Source organism: Mya arenaria, chromosome 17 (assembly GCF_026914265.1).
Source record: "Mya arenaria isolate MELC-2E11 chromosome 17, ASM2691426v1".
In the NCBI taxonomy this organism is placed as follows: Eukaryota; Metazoa; Mollusca; class Bivalvia; order Myida; family Myidae; genus Mya; species Mya arenaria.
The window spans coordinates 51,216,319-51,240,086 of record NC_069138.1 but is presented as its reverse complement, the minus strand read 5'-3'; the positions used below and the strand labels follow the sequence as shown (position 1 = coordinate 51,240,086).

The following is a 23,768-nucleotide window of genomic DNA, read 5'->3' as shown; positions in this document are numbered from 1 at the left end:
AGCAATATTTCGGTAAACGGATTATTTTCACAGGTTGCAAGTTGAGTGCGCACCGAATAAACATTCGACGTTATATATTTTCGCGACCATATCCAGATGAATTGGAACTGTTAAGAAGATGGCTGAAGGTAGCATAAATGCTCTTTCTGATGTTCAATCTTACGTTGATTCCGTTATAAGTGCGGGTATGGTATCTGCAATCTATACAACCCCCTTAACACGCGAAAGGGACATCGTAGTGATACGAAGGGTTTGGTTAGCCATAAAAAGGTTAGCTTTTGTCGGATGAGTAAAGCACCGAGAAGAATTATGTATCTTCAAATACTGCGAGAACGCTTCTGTATGGTAAAACCCCGAACGGAAATCATGTGAGCAAAACTCTGAGATCATTAATTTATCTTGTTTGATTATGAAACTCAGTGAAAGTTTTGCTTGTCTCAGTGACAGCTTAAAAATAGAATAGATCAGCTTGAAAATAGACTAAATTTTGCACAAAATTTCCAACATTTTGGACAAGAGAGTGAGCTCTGAAATCACGAAAGTGATGCAATAACATGCAGTTTTTAAAAGAAATAAGTGCTGATATAAAAGCGATATACGATAAAGTTACTGAAATTTGTGAGGAGTGCTCAGATGAGCAAGTCCCAGGTGTTGACAAACAGACACTGAATGTTGTTAATTGTGGGCTACAATATCATGCTGGAGAAAACCTAAATACTAGATTGAACAACCTCAAGATGGTCTCCGTTTATCAACAAAAGTTGTAAACTCAGTGCGTAAAGACAATGAAAGCGCTTCTACACCAGGAATAGTTATAGCAACATTTCAGTCGAGTACAGAGCAAGCAGCAGTTTTGAAACAAAAAGAAAGATGCTTAAATGGTCTGAGCGATACAATAGAGTTTATAACGATAGAGACATCCCAACCAAAGAAAGAACTCAAAATAATAACCTAAGAACACTGGTAAAATGCCTTCGGGACCAGGGCTATGACCTAAAACTCCACGGAAGTCGCATAGTGGAGGAAAGGCAACACAAGCACCAGCACGGGAATAGTCAGGCAGGGCAGGATAGGACAGAGGTGTGCGCCGGGATGCCATCTCCGGTGTGCATGATAACCACAACAGTCATCGTGGAGGTTTTTCTGCGGGACATGGTGGATTTCAGGGAACACCTAGGCTGGGAAATACTAATGGAAGCCGTGGATACTACAGCGGCCCAAGTTATATGGCAAATGACAGACAATCTTTTTTACAGGTCATCAGGGACAATGGAGCAAAATTACGGATTCTCATAATTTTATTTTAAAAAATAATTGTATTCAACATTTGAACTTGACCTAATAATGTTTTACTTTATTTGTTCCCGGTTTTAGTACAATGATGCTTTTTATTATGAAACTCTATGATCACACAGTTTTAAACCTTTTATTTTATAAGGCAGACTGTGTTTGATGTTTTTGGTTTCTTACAATGACTGCATCGTATCTTTGAAAGGTATTTGCATTAGGTGCTCTGAATTGTTTCCCTCCGTCTGCAGATATAGTTGGGATCTCTAATCATAGAAGTACTTGGGGTTTACCTTTTCGTTTTTTACTATTATTTGTTTTATTGATAAGTTTCCTCAAGTTAATGCATACTTTGAAAAGATTTACCTTTTGCGTTTTATCTTTATTAAGGATTCTTGGGATAAGAGTGAGGTTTGTGCACATAAACTGGTTTAAACCCCCAGTAAATTTACATTTTACTGACCGTCCCAAGGCGGTACCTAACAATTCTTGATAAACATACCAATTATTTATATATATTAGTTTTGTAACACCGTAAATGTGGGGAGAATTGTAATCCTCAGACCCTCGTTCTGGGATGTTCACCGTAAATGTGGGCAGATCGGAATCTTCCCACAAATACGGTACCTTTATTTCATTCATTTGGTCTTCAGGGGTGATAATTTAATGTGTAAAAATCTGCCCACAATTCGCCAGCTTGGGTTGTGGGAAGAAAAATAATATTTGGCTTGCCTCCCTTTGATATCTTTCCGCAAAATAATCATCGATTGGAACAATTTGGTCACCACTAACCGAGTTGTTACGAATGCTAGGTCGGAACTCGTTAGAAACTACACGGTCATATCCGGCACGACTCGAAGTTAGAAACGCCATTTTGATAACTTTGTTGGAGATGCAGCGAGGTTGAGGTACGTTTTAAATGGCTTAATAGTTAAACATGTGAAAAGATGTCATATCTTGGCTGTAAACTTGTGTATCTCTATAGTTGTAATTTAAGGACTTTCAAAAAGTTGGTGCCAATCAATGGTGGGTCTCAATTTAAATGTTGATCGATGACTTCAATTTGCAAGGCGCCAAAAGAAATACTGTTGTAGCCAAATTTTGTACGACTAAGTACTTATTTGATTGTGGAGCCGGTGCCTACCATCACAGGGCTCTTTTCAGTGCCTTTTCAGTGTGTGTATACCACGTGATAAATTGCGTCATAAATGCTACGTCGGAAGGCAATATTTTGCTTCGAATGAAGAACCTTTTCACAATAAGGCCGTCTGACGGAGCACTGTCAGTTTGAAACAGGTTTCTTGAAATGTTAATAAAACTGCGGTAATAAAATGAAGGCTGGGCTCTTATAGTGGCATAGACTGCCTTTTGTTTTATTTAATTTGGTGTAGTAAAAGAGAAGTTATCTTCAAACTTAGTCCACATAATTGTACGTTGACGTTTTTTTTTTAGATTTTTGATATGGCAAATCCTTCACGTACAAATTGTTTAGTATCAAAAGTGGGTAGTTGTTCCGATCAGGATTCCGGGTTAAAGCATATAACGTCTATAAAATATCATAAAACAAGTAATATTACCAGATAATGTTATTTTATATTAGTTCCGTACACAAAAAATAAATATCCAACTTATAGTTATGAGTTTGACGGCTTTTCTTCATTTCATTCTGTCAAAACATAACGATATATACATGAAGGGCACCTGCAAGGCTTCAGGGCACAGTTTTAACAACTTGTTTTAATGCATTAAATGCTTGTTTAGTGCAAAATAACATTTCACTTACATGGTCAAATATGAATATAACTCTTTATGATCAATTTCAACCATAAAATACTTCACTTAAAAGAATTTCAATATTTTTACCCCCCCCCCGTTTTTTTGCACATTCCCGTTTAGACGTTAGGGATTGGAAGAATCCTGTATAACACGTCTATCATTTTAGACTACTTCAAAGCAGGTCTATATTTTATATTTGTACATATGTAGTTGCCATAATCAGGTCTGGTCTTTCTTTAAAATGCATACCAGTAGCTAATCATTGTTTAAAATGCATACAGTACCAGCTGGGAGTAAGACTACTGGTCCCAGATACAAGTAGCTAAAGAACTTCAGCAAACATGTTATATATTACCTTTTAGGAAATGTTCTCTAAAGAAAAGTTATCGGGTAAATGAAGTAAAAACTAAAATGTAGTTCTCAAACACAATTTCAAAACCTAAAAATGCTAAATAGATAGGTGTTTTACCTTTATGATAAATCTGATATAAACATTCCTTACTTAAGTCATAGTTTTGTTCAAATTTAATCATGTGATAAAAAGATTTTCGGAAAATACCAAGTTTTTTGCATTTATTTTCTATTTTGAATGATAAGAAAACAAACAGATAACAAAACATGAATAAAGCTAATTGTTTTTATTATTAAAATTCATTTTCAACCTAACTGCAATGGATTTTTCATGTGAAGCCGATGCTAAAATGAGAATCAATTGTCATCATCATGGTACAGTGATTTTTTACTAACAATTTGACGCAGAATATCAGCCTTTTCACAATGTCCTAATCTCTAAAAATTCACAAAAATATGAAGAAATATTCACAAGATTTACTTGTGAACAAAATATTTTTGCATTAAATCAACGTACACAATTGTTAAAGTTGTGTAAAACTTTGAGCTTCTTAGTCGAAATATTTACGATTGGCGATTACATATTCTCATACATATAGAATAGCGTATGACAGCTTTTATCAATACCCGATCAAGAAGACGCTCCTAAGTTAAGCACTCGGTCACGCGGAGCAAATTACGTAGCAAAATATGTTGACAAATTAATATTTATCGGCAAAATGTCAAGAAATGGTAAGTGTTATCAGAGAAAAAAATCCATGCTGCCGGTTCACCAACAACATTTTACGCCTTTACAGATGAGATTTACAAATGACCATGGTGATTCTCTATCTGTCATCAGTTCCCTTTTGTGTTCCACATCCACATCAAATTGTATTCCCTTAATTGAAAATGAAGAACCCACACAGTCAACTCAGTCGTCTTCAGCCTGATCATAAACAATTTCATGCGGGTGTCATTACACCAATTCTTCCTTACCGAAACACTGTACCTCGAAGTCAGAACATGTTGACACTAAATCAGGCTATATGTTTGAGTATAATACTATTGTATTTCAGAATTAAGACTTATGTTTTGTTAATTTTTCACAAATTTGAACTTTAACGTGTTAAAATTTCACAATAGAAATGACATGGGCTGTTTCACAAAGAAGTGAAAAAATCACTGCTGGCACGTGATTGCAGAGTCATTTTATCATCGTAGTCAGTTGTATTGATTCTGGTTGACTTTTGTATGAGGGTTACACCATGACTTTAATGTGTAGTAAAAAAATCTACATTAAAGTTATGTGAGCCAGAACTAAGCAGACAGTATGTTTTACATTTAAATCAACTGTGTTATTTTAGATGCCTGTGCCAGGAAAGAGAAAATCCCCAAAAGATATTGCCCTTCAATGGGTTGAGAAAGGCGACCCAGATGGATTTTCTATAGACATGTATGGCTTTAAAGGTAACATAAATTCATCACATTCAATTATAAAATATATATCAAGTCCTATTAAGAGGGATTTTACGTTCATTGTGAAGTTTTGCGAAATCTATTGTGCTTGCTGGTATTTGCCATTTGAGCTGAAGTTGGTGTCCACAAAAGGTTATTGCATAATGAGGGTGTGTTAACAACAAGCAAAGAGAACATGTTTTTTGTTTAACATATCAGGGCCCTGCATTAAAGCACTGAGTGACCTTGTTTCTGACCAAATATGGTTCAACATATTTCAAAGTACATATCATTATAGACTTACACATTAATTGATTTTCTGGTGTGTTGTCTTTTTTTTGCTGGCTGGTTATGCTTTGTTAAACATAAAATATTTTGATTAACGAGTATATATGATGATATACAAAAGCAGGCATAGACTAACATGTTCATATGCTAACTATCTCACAAAGATGTCAAAAATGAGGTTGAAAAAGGCTTTAAACCTTTAACTACTTACTGAATAATGCATTCAGGACTTTTTCTGCCAATTTTGGGAGTCCCTAGACATTTTGGGAAATTTTGCGACGTGAAAATGCAGAAATTGGGAAAATTAACAGTTTAAAGAAAAAGTGTTTCCTAATTTACAAAAAGTCTGATAAAAATAGCATTGTTTAATGTCTGAAATCATTTCCTTACCTTAGACTACCGTATTTTCCAGCCAATTTTGCCCATGAAATCTGGTGTTTTTTGTATACAATACTCGTTTATAAGTCCCGGTCGGTTTTTAGGAAAAATCCAGCAAAGCCTAATCATAAAAAGCCTGCATGAATTCGCAAAGCCTAATCATAAAAAAGTAAGTTTTATTTTGGACAAGGATATGGATAAATAACTTCGCTATGATTCAAACTATTATCCTTATAAAGACAGCAAAATATGTCTCCTGTGATCAACCATGTGTTTGGACCGTAAACATGCGTTTGCCATTTAGAAGATATCAGACAAGGTTCGCCGACCTCCAATATTAAATACTGATTAAAAGATTGTAACTTTATATGGTATAGCAGAAAGAGCAAAAATATTAAATGATTGATGAATGCTAAAAGATTAACTGTGATTAAAAAGATAAAAAGATTAATTACTATAGTCTCAAATGGTAGAAATACCGTGTTTTATGCACATTTCTTTCAAATTAAACTCGGTATCCTTCATAAGCACCATGTTTTCAACATTATTCATAGTAGTAGTATTGTAAGAGGAGTAAAGACACCCTAAGGTGTCTTTTAACTCCAAAGTCTATAAGAGGAGCAATGCTACCTTTTTTTCAAAGTACACATATGGTCTATGGGAAACAACTTGTACATACGAGGATAAGTGTATGTAGAAGAGTTGCCCTTGATTTTGATATGAATCATTATGTACAGTCATAACTTTTAATACAGTACATAGGTGTGTATACAAGAACTGTATACCGTGTGTTGGTTTAGTCATTGTTTTTGTATAAATGAAACGGCGATTTACGGTTTGGCTTCATTGCGATCGAGCTGGACCTACCATCAGTTACTTACACCGTCTACCATCCGTTATATGATGATGGCTACTGACCAAAAGAATAATATTTTAGAAAGGTTTTACTTTAATAAAAATAACCCAGCTGCCTATGCTGGCCCACAGAAATTGTTTCGTGTGATAGCGAAGAAATACCCGGGTGTATTTTCATTATCTTATGTAAAACAGTGGTTAGGAAACCAGGATGCCTACTCACTTCAGAAACCTAGAAGACACAAATTTAAGACAGCCAATGTAAGAGTGACTAGCATCGGCGAGCAATTGGATGTAGATCTTTTGTCAATGGCTAATCTTGCAAATGAGAATGATGGTGTTCGATTTTTGCTTTGTTTCATTAAGGGGAGCGATCTTTATAAAAATAAAGATTGGTTCATTTTCATTAGGGAGAGCGATCTTTATAAAAGCAAAGGGTATATGGGAAACAACTCCTACCTACGAGGTTAAGTGTATATAAAGGAGTTGTCTTTGATTTTGATGTTTATGGTCTATAAGAAACAACCCGTACATACGAATATGTAGAAGATGGGTTCAACAGAGCGCATCTTTTCTGTATAGCCACACCTGACTATAATACGCTATATTGAACTATATAAAACGCGAAGCGTGTAACAGACTTGATGTTTCGTATTGTCACACGTATGCATTCCACGAAACATGTATTGAAGAACCCTAGATCTACCTTTAAACAATATATATTTATATCAATATGTCTGTTAGGATGACCTCGTTAGAGCAGCACAACATATTTAACTTAAATTGCATACATTCGATTTCCTTAATTATTCATTGGATTCAATTTACATGTAATTAGTCAACGTAGTTCCGGGCCGACGAAAATTTCATATGGGAACATGTAGGATCATGTTAACTGTAAGCGAGACCTGATTGGTTGACCTCTTTTTTAGACTTCTCCATTCTATACATTTAGGTAAAATGTAGGGTTATGTGATCTGTAAGAGAGACCTGATTGGTTTACCCTTTTCTTTAGACGTGTCCATTCTATAGCTTTAGGAAAATCAGAAAACCAAACAGAAGGTAAATTGATATTTTTTATCTTCAAGTAAGAGCTAAGATAATATGCAGTATCAGTATTATAAGAACAGGTATACAATACAACAAAAAAATATGAGCGTTGAGTTTATCAAATATCATGGATGTGTTCGATTGAAACAATCCGACGGAGATCGCGTGATTGCTAGCAGAGTTTTAATTCACGATGGTCGGAAGTATTATAGACATTTCTCGCTATTGGTTCCCTATATTTTTCACCAAGAAATGGCAAGCAATGTTGTACAAGGATATAATCAGCACAGTTCGCTTTATTTTAAAATTGATAACAATAGTCAAACTAGGATTGAAAAAGAACTCGAAGCACCAGTCGAAAAGGATCATTTACAGCAGTCTGGTTACGGGCGCAGATTAATCGCATATTATAGATATAGTGTTGCAGATATCAAAGGCGAAGAAGGATTTTCACTGTTGCAGATGACATACACAATTAATGTGTTAGTAAACGCATATAACATAGAGATATAAAAATAGAATATAACCTGTAGACATACAAGCTGGGTAATAAAATGTCATCGATAATATTACTTATGTAGTATGTATGAATTGTAACCAGATATAAAACTTACTTGATTTAATTTTGTAGTAATTGTAGCTTTAAACCTAATGCTCAGTACAATGAAATGAGTTCATTATTTGGACAGTTGAGATTTTAATTTTTAGCACACCTTTTTACAAACTAAGAGGTATGACTGAATACAATATTAACATAATATTTTAATGCAATCATCATTATTTTTAACTGATCAGGCGGCGTCTTTGATACCCAGCATCAACATTTGTCTTGTTTATATATGGAAAACGCTTAAAACATAAATAAAACTACAACTAAAACATACAAGAACAACTCCGTTTCGTATTATTAGACATTTTATTTTACATCATTAAAGACATTTATTTTACTTAAAAACAAGTACGCGTTGCAAAACTATCAGATACAATTGTGTTATGGAATTAAATGGCGTCTGTATTCTGCATTGTGTAACGATTGAAAACAAATAATTTCCCAAAGCACTCTAGTCCGAACGAATTAAAGTATCTTTGAATGATTTTCACTGTTTTGTTTCTTCCTCTTGCTCTGCATCCAACTGAGGAACGTCGTAACTGTCCAAGTACTTATCGAACAGAAATCTCCGCTTAAGGATGGCGTACTTTACGGCTTCCTGTTCGTCGTAGTCCTCTGTTTCTTTAAGTTGATTAACTGTTTTCTTTATGGTCTTATAGATGGTATCTCGCTTGATATAGTCAAACCACATCAGCTTTGCCCAAAAAATATTCATCAGGGCCTTTCTGTAAGTACCTCGCATATCCTCAAAGACATCCTTCTTGGCTTCGCTTTCACTAAGGTCGGTATCATCCTGCAAAAGTTCACGCACTTCCTCCTCATACTGCGATTGACACTCTTGAAAAGCCTCATCGACAACCTCTTGCCAAGGATCAATACCCGAAGAGTTCTTCGAGGTTACAGACATGTCGTCGTCGCCGTTATCAGACTCGTTTTCATCAACAGATCCAAAAATATCCTCTTGGTCAGTAACGTCAGACATAGCGTCTTCATCCGAATCTTCGTTTGAATGCGCAGACCTTTTATGTCGCAACATATTATCGCGTCTTCCGAAACTTTTCAAACAAATATCACACTGGTGCATCGCAACAAAATCCTTAAGCGCCAATGAGGAGGAGTGAGTGAAACATTCAGCTTTATACCTGCCCGATGGTAACGATGTTTTCGGACTTTTCTGAAGTTTGTCTCGGCGTTTTCTGTCTAGATGGTGCCACCTTTCTAGGTTTCTTGTTGCGCTTATTACCGATAACACCCGCACTGAGCACTTTGCCTTTTCGTTTTTTGCTGGCTTCTTTCATTCTTTGTAATTCCAAGTCAATCCAAGTCCCTTTAGGTTTCGACTGACGGTCAAGCATGCTTTTGGCAATAGCTGTCGTCTGTTCAGCCGGGAGAACCATCCGTATATACATTTTGGAGAAAGGCTCATGTCTGTTTCGAGAGGCACTGCTTTTCAATTTTCTCCTCATCTTATATTTTCGTGTATCCAATAGATCCATTTTTTTCCCACTAATGTACGACTTGACTACTTGTCATCCAAACACTCACTGAGGTTGAAAACTTCATGACACTTGATTTTATAGTAGCATCATTAACCGCGCCATGTTTTTTCTTCAAATGCAGCAAAAATGTAAATGTTTAAAATCAGGATTTTCCCTTGACATTTTTACCCTTTGACCCTCCTCCATTTTTTTCAGATTGGAGGTCATTTTATAGTTTTTAGAGTGCATGTGTCTGTATAGGTGATACACTAACACGATATCATTTCATATCTGTTTATCATTTAATTTACATATCAAAGGTATAATATCACCCCATTGTATACTGATGTAGGTGTTGTGTTTATCATTTTATTCAATTGATTATTGTATAATTTTGCTTTTTAAATAATGTGTCATTTTCATAATATGTTATAAATTGAAGTGTTTTATCACATAAATTTACAACAAAAATTGATTGTACTACTATTGTGTGGTTTTATTTAAAAACATCAAAAAGTCATATTTATAATAAACCACTACATTCCATTTTTTTAAACACATTCCCACTGTTGACTTGTTAAAACACTTACATTTATTCCATTTTGATCTCAATAGACTCCACTGATTCATCAAAGTTATTTTTAGCAAATCTCACAGTAAAGTCATCCAGCCTTTGGAGGGCTGCTGTTGGCTCAAGACTCGGCATCTGCAAAAAAAACCCAACACAAGCATGTGTAAATGTGCACCTTAATAAAATACTTTTTTTCTTGTATAAAAAACACTGAAAATGGGAGGCAACTGTGTGAACACAAATATAGTTTGTTTGTATTATATTGTTCTTGTTTCTAGTTTGTTTTTATCAGGTTGTATTATTTCATATGCATAATGTTTAGAATGACAGCATTTTTATTATCATATTGTTATGTATGTTAGTTCTATTGTTATACATGTAGGCAATTAACGTGCTAAAATAAGAAAATTCAAGTTTAAATTTAAAAAAAAATCCTGTTATTGTTTTTAACAATTTTCCACAAGTCTCACCGTAAAGTCATCCAGCCTTTGGGGGACTACTGTTGGCTCAAGCCTCGGCATCTGCAAAAAAAACACCCACAAGCATGTGTAAATGTGCACCTTAATAAAATACTTTTTTTCTCATATGCATAATGTTTAAAATGACAGCATTTTTTATTATCATATTGTTAAAACTCAAAACAACAGTTTAAGATAGTTTGAATAAAACTTGGAACATGCATTATAATAATGGAAAATATATTATTTTTTTTTGTACATACTGGAGACAGTCTGCATACTTTGTTGTTCTTCTTCAAACTGCAATAAAATTAAATTTTCATTTATTTCATCTTTTGTGGATATTTTGTTTTTCACTCATATATTCTGCTTCATGTATTCTGCTTCATATAATAACCTCATATACTACCTCATATATTTTTCATGTCATATGTTACCTCATATGTTCCACTTCTATATTTTGCTTCATGTATTCTTAATATAATAACCTCGTATACCACCTCATATATTTTTGCATGCCATATAATGTTAGCTTATATACTATGTCCATATTTTTTTTGCATGTCAACATGTCTTTTCCTCATAGAATTGTCATATTCATTTTACATTTTTACTATTAAATTTATTCTACAATCATTGTGTCAATTTACTACCAATAACATTATTATTTGGTATAAAAGGGTATTTTTAAATTGAAAGTTTAGTATCATGTTAATGTTTGTTCACTGTTAATTAGTTCCTTACTTTATAAAAATTAACAAAAACCCCACCTCTCTTTTATTACTTTTAGTTCTTTGTGAGCGTCTGTCATTTGTGAACTGACACACTGTAACTGAAATAAAAACGACACACAGATCGAGTGTTAATAGTAGAAGCGGGTGTCTCCCAAATATCTCATCGTCACGCTAAAGTAAAAAAAATAAATATTTTAAAAAGTGGTTGGTATGGCAAACAAGTTGTTACTTAATTAAAATTAAGAAAGTAAGTCAATGTATGCATGTATTTAACTGGATTATGGCATAATATGTATCCAATGTCACTCTTACAGCGAAATGGAAATGACTTGAAATTGTTTAATAATTCAGTAAACCAAATTATAATCACACAGTCTGTTAAATAACAGAGAAAACTACTTACTTGCTCAGCGACATTCAGTTGTTGCTGAGCACTACTCAGTTGCTGTTTTAAAACAGCTATGTCGGATTTTAGCGCTTGGAGATTATTCTCCAAAACGACGTTCTGAAAAAATTACAATAAAAGCTAACAACTTAATAATGAATAAAATAAATAGACACTAGTTCAATAAACTAGCATTCAAAGTATAGGTGTACTCTAAAACAAGGTTGTACATCAAGATGGACTTCATGTTACATAGAAAGTAAAATATAATAAGTTTTTTAAAGGCTGTTCATATAATGTTTCAACAGCATATTTCAACTCTCTCGTATTATAGTGAAACAATAACATACCTTTTGAATTAAAATGTAATTATCCACTTGCACATTGAACTCCGTGTTGCGCGACATCTTCCTCCACTCGAGTTTTTTTTTAAAGAAGTGATTGTTAAAAAAAAATGTTAACTCATAAATGCAAAATAAACCATAACAAAATTTTATTTCGTTAATTAAAAAGGGGTACCACAGTGACTTTTTTTCTAAAAAGGGTGGGTTGTTAAAATAAATAAATTTCGTCTCTATTCAAGATATGGTAATGTAATGTCTAAATTATACAATTTTTTGATGATATGACAACGCTTTTTTCACAAACAGTGATGTAGTTAACCTATATATCTCATTTGAAGCTTCCAATTATTTGAATGTCAGTGTCACTATTTCATAATTTCATTTCACAATAAAAGTCATCACTAAAAAACGTGGGAACGTTCTTTTTCACAGTAGGTGGAATATACCTTTAAAAGTGTGTCATTGTGACTGATGTCTAACACACATTTAACCCACCTTTGTACTCGAGTACATAATTCATAACAAAATCAAGGGCAACTCTGCTACATATTCGTATGTACGGGTTGTTTCTTATAGACCATAAACATCAAAATCAAAGACAACTCCTTTATATACACTTAACCTCGTAGGTAGGAGTTGTTTCCCATATACCCTTTGCTTTTATAAAGATCGCTCTCCCTAATGAAAATGAACCAATCTTTATTTTATAAAGATCGCTCCCCTTAATGAAACAAAGCAAAAATCGAACACCATCATTCTCATTTGCAAGATTAGCCATTGACAAAAGGTCTACATCCAATTGCTCGCCGATGCTAGTCACTCTTACATTGGCTGTCTTAAATTTGTGTCTTCTAGGTTTCTGAAGTGAGTAGGCATCCTGGTTTCCTAACCACTGTTTTACATAAGATAATGAAAATACACCCGGGTATTTCTTCGCTATCACACGAAACAATTTATGTGGGCCAGCATAGGCAGCTGGGTTATTTTCATTAAAGTAAAACCTTTCTAAAATATTATTCTTTTGGTCAGTATCCATCATCATATAACCGATGGTAGACGGTGTAAGTAACTGATGGTAGGTCCAGCTCGATCGCAATGAAGCCAAACCGTAAATCGCCGTTTCATTTATACAAAAACAATGACTAAACCAACACACGGTATACAGTTCTTGTATACACACCTATGTACTGTATTAAAAACTATGACTGTACATAATGTTTCATATCAAAATCAAGGGCAACTCTTCTACATACACTTACCCTCGTATGTACGAGTTGTTTCCCATAGACCATATGTGTACTTTGAACAAAGGTAACATTGCTCCTCTTATAGACTTTGGAGTTAAAAGACACCTTAGGGTGTCTTTACTCCTCTTACAATACTACTACTATTCATCCCTTTTGGAATATTTAAACAATATTATTAATTGTGGTAAATCTTATTTAGGAGTTGAATGACAATTCCACAGAAAATAATAGACTTGTCTCATTTTTCTCATCCCAAAACTTTTTAAATTGTAAAAATCGATGTTGTCACTTAGCCTGATAAGTGGGTTTTCTGCCCCCCCCCACAACACATGACCAAACTCTCTTATTCCATCTGCCAATGAGAGTGATAAATATATTATGATGTTGAAATAACAATTGTTGGAAAATTTTAAATTGGAACTAAAATGTGTGAATTTGCTTCAGCTTGTGACAGGACAGCATCAGCCTTTACTGGGTTGAAATGAAGGATAGGGCCTCACCAAATTAATAAGTTGTTCATCAGATTTCCAGCTCCTTAACATTAACTGTTATGCACCTATTTGGGTCACATAACACTTAGTCTTACCAAAGTTATGGCACCAAAAGTATTGCATTAATAATCCTGAAACATCATAGATGTTGGTCAACATTTTCAGCTTTTTCTGTCACATTCCACATGTTTTTGGTACTAATAAATGGTATAAAATTTTTGCATGGCATTTTCAAATGAGTCAAGGTAATTGATTGGTTGAAAGCATTGCCAATAAACCTTTCAATTTTCATGTACCAACAATAAGTTTGTTGCATTATTCCTGTGTCAAGGTGGAGTATAGGGGTATTCATCATCCTGTGATAGCTGTAGTTTATATTTATATTTTATTGCAAATGCAAATATTCATTTTATGAGTTATTTTTCTACTCACCTTGTCTAGTCATTTCCATGAAATGAGACATGACAAAGTATTTTAAGTTTTTAACAGATAATTATTTTTAACCAGGTTTTCCAAAGGAAAACTGAAAAACTGGAAAGTTTTGATTTGGGTATGTCAATGGGCAGGCAGGTGGCTATGACCATTGGCGCCTTTTGTTTTCAGGCCACTAGTCCATATATGTTTTTTGTTTAAATACCTTTGCTAAAATGTTAACTTAAAAATCTGGTTTTAAATTCTTTTATTTATTAAACATATTAAAGCACTTACATTTGTTTGATCTCAAAACTAATTAATATTTATATAAAATTATATTGTAGTGTAATCATTCTTTCACTCTGATGTTATACTTGTACTGTTTTACAATATCATTTTTCAGCTAAGTGAATAAAATGTGAGCAAAAGTAACTATATATAGTTGTCTGATGAACAAGTTATTGATTTGGTGAGGCCTTGAGGTCAGGTGTCATCAGACATAACTCTACTGGTTGAAGACGAATTTTACTGCTTTTTGGACTTTCCTACCGCTCTACTGATTGTTTAAACAAGTTTATAGGCAAAATGGCAAAATATTATTGAGAGAACTGGGCAGAAATAAATATATATTTATATGTGTGTATATATAGAGATGGAGTGTTCATATAGCTTAACTTCATTGTGTATCATATTTGCTTGCTTGTGGGCAGAAAAGCATGTCTGCCCATTAATACAGAATATATCGCACCGTCCGTCCGTGTGTCCGGCTCTATAACTCGTGTCCGGGCTGTAACTTTCCCTTGTATGGACAGATTTTAAAATAACTTGCCACATGTGTTCGGCATACCAAGACAACGTGTCGCGTGCAAGACCCGTGTCCCTACCTCAAGGTCACACTTAGTGTTTATTCACAATGGAATGCTGCATATAAGGACATAGAGTATAGGTTGGCGTGTCTGGGCTGTAACTTTCCCTTGTATGGACAGATTTTGAAATAACTTGCCACATGTGTTCGGCATACCAAGACGACGTGTTGGGTGCAAGACCCATGTCCCTACCTCTTAGGTGAAAGATACACTTAGTGTTTATTCACAATGGAATGCTGAATATAAGGACATAAAAATGTAGGTTGTCAAGTATGGGTGGTGTTTTTTATGTTCAGAGGAAATTTAAAATAACTTGCCATATGTATTTGTTTGATCTTTAACTTTTCATATACCGACCTTGTTCATAGGTCAATGTCACATTCGGGGGCATTCGTCACATACTGTGACAGCTCTTGTTTCTTTAACGAATCTCGGGACAATTATCTAATGGAATGTGTTACGCTTTGATATCATAATTGTAAAAAAGTACCAAAAAGGTAAAACAAGTGTGTCAGAGACCAGGTTCGAACCCGTGCCACTGAAATTGCAGTCCAGCATCGTATCCACAGAGGTACGAAGGCTTACTCTATTTGGTTGACATAAAGCTATACACCTTTCTAGGTAACATCATGTGATAACACCGACTAGCCAATCACACATAAGGAATTAATTATACCTGGTAGATATACCCACTAATCTTTTTATGCCCCCGAAGGTGGGCATATTAAAATCGCACTGTCCGTGTGTCCGGCTCAATAACTCGTGTCAGGGCTGTAACTGACCCTTGTATGGTCAGATTTTAAAATAACTTGCTACATGTATTTGACATACCAAGACGATGTGCTGCATAAAAGACCTGTGTCCGTACCTCTAAGGTCAAGGTCACACTTAGGTGTTTATTCACAATGGAGTGCTGCATATAAGTACATAGGGTATAGGTTGTTGTGTCCGGGCTGTAACTTTCTCTTGTATGGACATTTTTTTTAAAAAGTTGCCACATGTGTTCCACATACCAAGACGATGTGTCGTGTGCAAGACCCATGTCCCTACCTCTAAGGTCAAGGTCACACTTAGGTGTTTATTCACAATGGAGTGATGCATATAAGAATATAGAGTATAGGTTTTCGTGTCCGGGCTGTAACTTTCCCTTGTATGGATTTATTATGAAATAACTTGCCACATGTGTTCGACATACCAAGACGACGTGTCGTGTGCAAGACCTGTGTCCCTATCTCTAAGGTCAAGGTGACACTAAGTGTTATTCACAATGGAGAGCTGCAAATTATAAGGACATAGTGTAACTTTCCCTTGTATGGATATATTTTAAAATAACTTGCCACATGTGTTCGACATACCAAAAGGACCTATTCCTTGTTAAATAAAAAAATACAAAATTACTGCTAAACTTAAATAAATTGTAAACTATGTGGTACTTCAGTTAGTAAGTTTCAATGCATTCAGAGATGTGATTTGTCCGCGGATTCTCGAAATTCCGCGGATCTGATGGCCTCAGGGACCCCCCCCCAAAAAAAAGAAAATAAATAAATAAATAAATAAAAAAATAAAATAAAAAATAATATTTTTTTTTTTTTTGATGATTTAAAAAGTTACTAGAGTGCTTTTGGTTGTTTATGTAGATGTTCCAATTTGCTTCACTTTGAAGTCAGAAGAACCCTCAAAAGAGCTTCTAAAAAGCCAGTTTTTCTAATACGGCAGTGTGCTTTTGACCCCAAAAGTACCCCGCGAACCCATGGCCGAAACAGGTCAATCACATCCCTGGCATTGTACACATCGATGCCAAGTTTATGTCAGTTTTGCCAAGTTTATGTCAGTTTCGACAATGTTCTTCTTTTTTTCCACTATTTCATCATATGGAGTACAGCCCCTTTAATATACAGGAAGTTTTATTTTGGCCATTTTGTTTTCCAAGATGGCTTTGTCATGCAAAAGGACCAAGGTTTTTGTGCTTACGGTACTAAAAAGCATACAGACTATATATAAAAAAATATTTCTGAAAAATCATTGTTTCATAAGCACATTTATGACAATGACTGTTTGTTTTAGTGTTTTTGCCACTTTGTGCAAGCTGTATTTAAAAGCTGAGAAGTATTTAACATTGACTATTTGAAGTGATTGAAGGTGTTTCTCAGCTTAATAAAGGGCAAGTCTGGAGATTTTAAACTTAAGTTTTTGTAAAGAAATAAAGTTTTAGCTACAACAAACCAAACTTCTTGTTTCTTATAATAGCCTGCCCACAAGAATTACTAGTTCTTAACATTTTGGCGCGCAAATATTAGTGCGCGGTTTAATCGGGTGTAAAAGTCAGGTGACAAATGGCTATTGGTTGGCGGTTTAGGCGGGATAATGTTCGTGGCGATTAGTTCTATGCTCGACAGCGATCTGAACGGTCAACTTTTCAGGCAATCAGGTTCAAGTTTATGTTTTTTTTACAATATTAGATATGATTTTGTAAGAGAAGAGATATATGGCAATGTTGTCTTAAAGCATGACACAATAATACTCGCATATTGTATGTGGTATGTTAAGTATATTATTTCGCAAGTCTTAAGATATAGTGGGAACAGTTTTCCAGAGCATTTTACACTCTATTGTTGGGGCGAAGTTTATCTCTGGTTTTTAATCTGACCCATGATATCTTTTCATATAGTTTGTTGTTTAACAGAACGCTATAATTGTAAGCAAATATTTCGTAGAAAACGATTTGATCAGATGTATATTATTGTAACGATGTTGTACGTACTATAACTGCTCACGCTGTTTCAAGCAATAAATCGCATGTCCTGTCCCGGCAAAGGTGTTTGTTATTTGTAAAAAAAGTGTTCAGACTAACCATGAACGCAAACATTATTAACAAAAAAAGAATGGAACTTGGAAAGTCCTGATTCATATCCTTTGTATATGTAGCACAATAACCATTTTCAACTAAATGGTGTTTCAATACATGTAGTGGATCACTGTCCGCAAGCTAGTATTCCGTTGGAACAAACTGTCGAAACGCCTCCAGAGGGAAAATGGCTGTGTTTTCTTTAGCATTTAATACTCTATGATGAAGTCAAACTTGTTATTTTTTCTTCATTTTTTACATTTTTTTGTAAATGGCCTATAGCTTATATTTTCTTATTTCGCAGACTGCCAACAAAAATGCCTTTAGTTTATCATTTGGCATAAAAATGCTTGATTTTAAACATGTTTAAATTTCATATTGAAGTTTTTGGAAGAGCCTGGAGGACATGAAATTTATGTACTTAATGTTAACATGTAAACTGTATATAGATCAAAATAAGATGAATATATATATATATTTTTGAATCATATCTGCATATATTTGAGATATTGATTTTCAGTTAGATGTTCATGTAAAAGTGGCAAATTTCAGGCAGAGGTATAAAGACTCTTATAGGAAGGGACCGAGGTGAATTACTCTTGCACTATACTGGAGAGAAGATTTCAGGGGACGAAGGCGAACGAAGAGAAAGACGTAAATCAACTGGATACCGTTTTTTCTTTGATAGTAATGGCCAAAAGTTATGGTAAGAAATTATTTTTGTTGCAGTTTGTATAATTATGTTTTTAATGGATAGCATTCCGAATTTGAAAAAGGATCTTCTTTGTGCAGATTGCATCTTCGGTTACATTTCATGCACCCATTTTAAAATGCAGGGCTTTTTCACCTTCTTTGCTAGGGGCCGAAATAAGGCTACTTCACAATTGGAAAAAATGGCATATTTTCCCAATTTCCAGATATTTTTTTCACAATTCCCAGACATCTTTCCCAACAAGAAGATCTTACTTCAAAAAATTCCCATTTTGAGACATTTACGCATTTAAATTTCCCAATTTGCAGAATTTCACGCGATTAAATTTCCCAAAATGAAAAGGCTAGGCCTCTTCACATTTTTTGCTGAAAAAGCCCTGAAATGTATGGCATATATATTTGCCCTTGTACTTCCGTCAAAATATAAATTTCTGGTTGTTATCAAAACAGAAGTTGGAAAAAATCAAAGTCAGGATAATGCTTTTTACATGTAAAGCATGTCCTAATGATTCTAATATGTCTTAGATCTGCAATAATTTTTTTTTATAGCTTAAACCTTTACTAACTAAAACAATACATAAAACATCATTTTTTGAAATTAAATATAAAAATCTGTGATCAATTTTTTATCAGCAGTCTTTTTGCAAAAAAAATGTCTCGTTCAAAGACAAAACATAATGAAGTTGTCAAAACCTTCAGTCTTTGAGAGTACAGTTTAAAGTGACACTCTTTTTCAAAATCAATACATTTACATGTATAACAAACATAAATTTTGAGTATCAAACCTTTAACTACTTTCTAAATAATGTATATTGAAAATTAGGGATGGCAACGAGTACTCGATCGAACGTCCAAGTACTCGAGTACCAAATCACTACTTGAGTACTCGGAAAAAAATAAAATTATGTATACAAATCACCAAATACACGATTTACACTACAAAACAATACAATACGTTTATTTCGGCTTAAACTTATAAAGTTTATAGCAGTGAAAAATAACATGAAAAGTTGTGAACAGAACTTAAGAAAGGGATGTTATGTATAAAAAAAACCCATATGCATGATATGTTAATACATTCATGTAATACATAATTGTATTAATTGTTTAATTAATTGTCAATTCACTTAATACTGTTTAGGGAAATCACAACAACCAGAAGGCAAACTTTTGACTAATAATGAACAATTAAAGACATAAACATCTCCAAATTTGCCATATACTGGAATCTTTCTTAGAGTGGTTAAACTTCTAAAACAATAGCTATGAATTTTTTTTTTGTAGTGTGGATGCATCAAAGGAGTCTGGTAGACTGGGAAGATTAGTAAATCATGGAAATAAGAAAGAAGCAAACTCCTTCATGAAACATGTTGATGGGCATTTGTTCATTTTTGCTTTAAGGTATTGTATTTGTCATAAGGCCAAATAAAAAATAGGTGCGTTTCAGGTAACGCTGCCCAAAAAAATAGGGTAGGTAGGTCTGAATATTTTTTTATATTTTTTTATGTATTGATTTCAGTAACTGTTGACTCAGAAAGTAACAAAAATAAAAGTCATCAATTTTCAGGTGTATCAGTAGTTTTTAAACATGTTCCATGCTACAAAGGAAACATTCTTTATTTGTCTGGTTAAATACTTTGACAATGATGGTTGGATTTCAACTAAGTTATGGTACACCACTCAGCTATTATTCAAGACTTTCCAGGAACAGTTTTACTTTTTTATGCACCCTTTTGCTTTCAATCACCCTCTGTAGAATGCTAACCTCACTGTAACATAATTACATGAAGAGTGGGACAGCAAATTTACCATATAAGCCATCAGCCAAGGTGCTGCCAAGAGAACCTGGGGGTTCAGGTTTAAAGAACAAGTAACATGCAGGGTTTTTTTGCCAAAATTGCACACTTAAGTCTGGCATATCAATCCGAAAGTCAGTATCTGACACATTTGTTTCTGAGAAGAAAATATAGTTCAAGAATTGAAATATACCTGCCACACAAGCACAAACTATCTGTAATTCACCTTAGAGTACGGACAATCTAAAATTTCGGACATCCAATATTATTTTCAAAAATAATTTATTTTAGGTTCCTAATTTTCGGACACCCAAAGGACAAAGTCTCACAGACCAAAATTATTGATCTTTATCGTTACAGTGCCTGGCTAGATTGCCTAACCGTATACACCACTGTGATAAGTTAGTTAGTTACTACCCATCCTAAACGATTTATTGCCTGTTGAAAAGGAAGTGTGATATATTTAATGGAGGATTAAAGAAACAACAAGGGCAATCAAGAGATTAAGAAAACACAAACATGACATGTTTGTAAACCGATCCGCCAATAAACTTGGAAACTTGTACAACACTTTTAATATAGACTTTATGAAGCAATAATCGTACAGTAATACTCATTGTAACATCAATAGAACAATAAAAGTCAACACATTCAATGATACAGGTAACTATTTAATGTGATGAATTAAAGTTAGAAATATAATACTTAAGTTACAATCAAAAACACCACCCAGACACATTAATCCTGCATAGCAATATCCATGCTCTCCATGAGATCCTCGTGAGTATAACTGAGAGTTATGTGACGTCACACAATGAGACTGTTTGATCTGAAGCCGATAAAAGGTGTTTATTCATTTCAATGCATGTATAAAATGGTGTTGACTGGGATTTTAATTAACTTGATGAATTCGGAGGGCAAACAATTAATTATTTTAAGGTGTCCGTACTCTAAGGTGAAGTACGGTAAATACATTCAGAAATCCAACTCTAATATTGTCAACTTTACGTACATACATTTTGTAACAAATGCTTTTCGTACCCAAGTCACATTTTTTTCAGGGGAAAATAGGTTAGGGTCGGCGAGAAAAAATAGGGTCGGTCGGGTAACCTGAAACAGACCTATTTTTTATTTGGCCTATGTTACGTTGTAGAACTATTGTGTTATAAAGACAATTTCCATATATGCCCATATTTAGAGTATACTTAACATTTGAATATCAACTAGTATATGGAACACTTAGTTAAAAAAATGTACAACTGTATATACAGAATGAGTTGACTTTAGTTATTTGAGCTCATTAAATGTTTAAAAATTCAACTGTCACCAGTGTCACTTTTGGTCTTAGTCCCACAAAACTATTGTCATAGGCTATTTGTCTGAATAATTGAGTTCTTTATGTTCTTAATAGGAGGCAATAAGAGAGTAATCATGGTGTGGCTCAGCCCCACTACTTCTTAGCTAAGTGGCCGACCCTTAATTGCTTAACAATTGTCAGCCTTCTTTTAATATTTAACCCTATTAGTTTGTCTGATGTCTGTCCAAATAAATGATAAAGAAAGTCCAGCCAATTGCCCATAACTTGAAAGTGCATAGACATTTACCTGCCATCTCTATATATGTCATTTTGATGATTCTGTGTCTTGCAGAGTGATTGTTCATTGTTGATAAAAAATACAGCTATTAACATTGTTAAAGGATGTGATTTGTCCAATTTCACAGATTTCTGCGGATATATTGACTAGAGACCAAAAAACGTTATATGGATGCTTTTGATTGTAACATTAAAAAAAAAAAAAATACTTTTTTTTATTAGTCAAAAAAATTAACTGGTGTCTTTTGGTTTTTGTTTTATATGTTGATAGTATTGATTGACACTCCTGTTGACATGAAATTGAACTTGGGAGAACCCTCAAAAAGGCTTCTAAAAACGGTTTGGCCTCTGCTGTGTTTCAATCCCATTTGGATGCCTAAAACCATCGCAAAATAGAGGTTTCAGCCCTTTAACTGACAGATCAATCACATCCTTTGTAATGTTATGTAACACATGGCTTATAGCCTTAATACAAAGTACAAAAGTCATTTAATCACATTTTGAAAACTAAACATGTTTCAGGAACATTGAAGCAGGAGAAGAGCTTTTGTATGGATTGAAAGATCTTCCTTGGATGAAGGTACTTATAATAAGGTAGTTTTAGTATTGCATTCATGATTGTTTTCATAATGCAGGTTTACAGTTACGTTAAATGGACATTTTAATAAAAGGAAATGTTTACTTGAAATATTGTAAGCTTTGGCTTGTTTAGTAAATCCTTATCAACTATACATATCTCTGATTTTGCCTACTAGGTTCATGTGTCTTAAACAAAGTTTTTCTTAATTATGTGCATGAAACATGTGGATAGTTAAAGCATTATAAAGTCTGTTAAGACTCATTAATAAGCTCTTTTCTGTGCTCTTTAACTTCTGTAGGGTACTGATCCGACACGTTATAGATTTTCTCAGATCGACTTGTTTAAGAGCTTGTTTACAACAAAGCTTGGACGCAGTTTCCTTGAACTTCGCATCAACTGGTCGAGTTTTGCTTAAATTTGCCTATTCGATGGGCGCGATCAATCGATATTGTTAATTCAGGACCCTGCATGTTCAACCCGTGTTTACAGAAAGTACAAACCTTTTGCTCCACAATTCTCAGAGACAGACAACACATCTCTAGAGGTTGGTGGTTGATTGTTCGGAGTCGTTGTACAATTATTTGCAGGATTGGTGGTGTCATTGTGATGTTAGTATTTAGGACTACTTAATTGGATGGAGTGCATAATTCCCATCACTGGCTTTCAGGTATACCAAAGAATAGCATATTGCCTCTCATTGACCTACATTTGAGGTCTATAACATCAATTGTTAGCGACACATTTGCTTTGGACAGTGTTTTGTTGGACGATTTTAAAGAGGCAACATCCTGTTTCAATGATTTTATATTTGATTTATTTGTAATTGTAGATATATTGAAAGTATCGTATTGTTTACTCATGAGTTTTTGGCTTGTCTCAAAATCATTGATTTTCTTTCCATTTTATCCAAAAGTGTTGTTATTTCATTAAAAGTGGACTGGATGGAACTTAACTGACCAAGTTTCTTGTCCATAGTGTCTAATCTTGTCAGACAACAGATTGTACCCATTAGGTATTTTAGACGTGATTGCATCGCTCGAATCACCAATTACTACTTCCCCGAAATGTGATGTCTTGTTAATGATATTTGTGATCAAGTCTTTTCTTTTTGATAATATAAAGTGTTTCATTTAAGCAATCTCAATACTTACAGCTTTGCTTTGTTGCTTCAATACATTGTTCTAGGTAGGTAATAATTCGACAGTAAGATCATAAGATGTTG

The 23,768-nt window shown here is 34.1% G+C and overlaps 1 protein-coding gene across 1 annotated transcript; it reads left to right on the top strand.

Annotated features, from left to right (window-relative positions):
• Positions 1-2,190: 2,190 nt before the first annotated feature.
• Positions 2,191-23,102, top strand: LOC128223599 (N-lysine methyltransferase KMT5A-like). Its single transcript, XM_052932873.1, has 5 exons — positions 2,191-2,195; positions 4,761-4,863; positions 18,418-18,571; positions 19,861-19,977; positions 23,036-23,102. Exons 2-5 carry the CDS (start codon positions 4,761-4,763, stop codon positions 23,100-23,102), a joined length of 441 nt encoding a protein of 146 aa, XP_052788833.1. The 5' UTR covers positions 2,191-2,195.
• Positions 23,103-23,768: the final 666 nt, after the last annotated feature.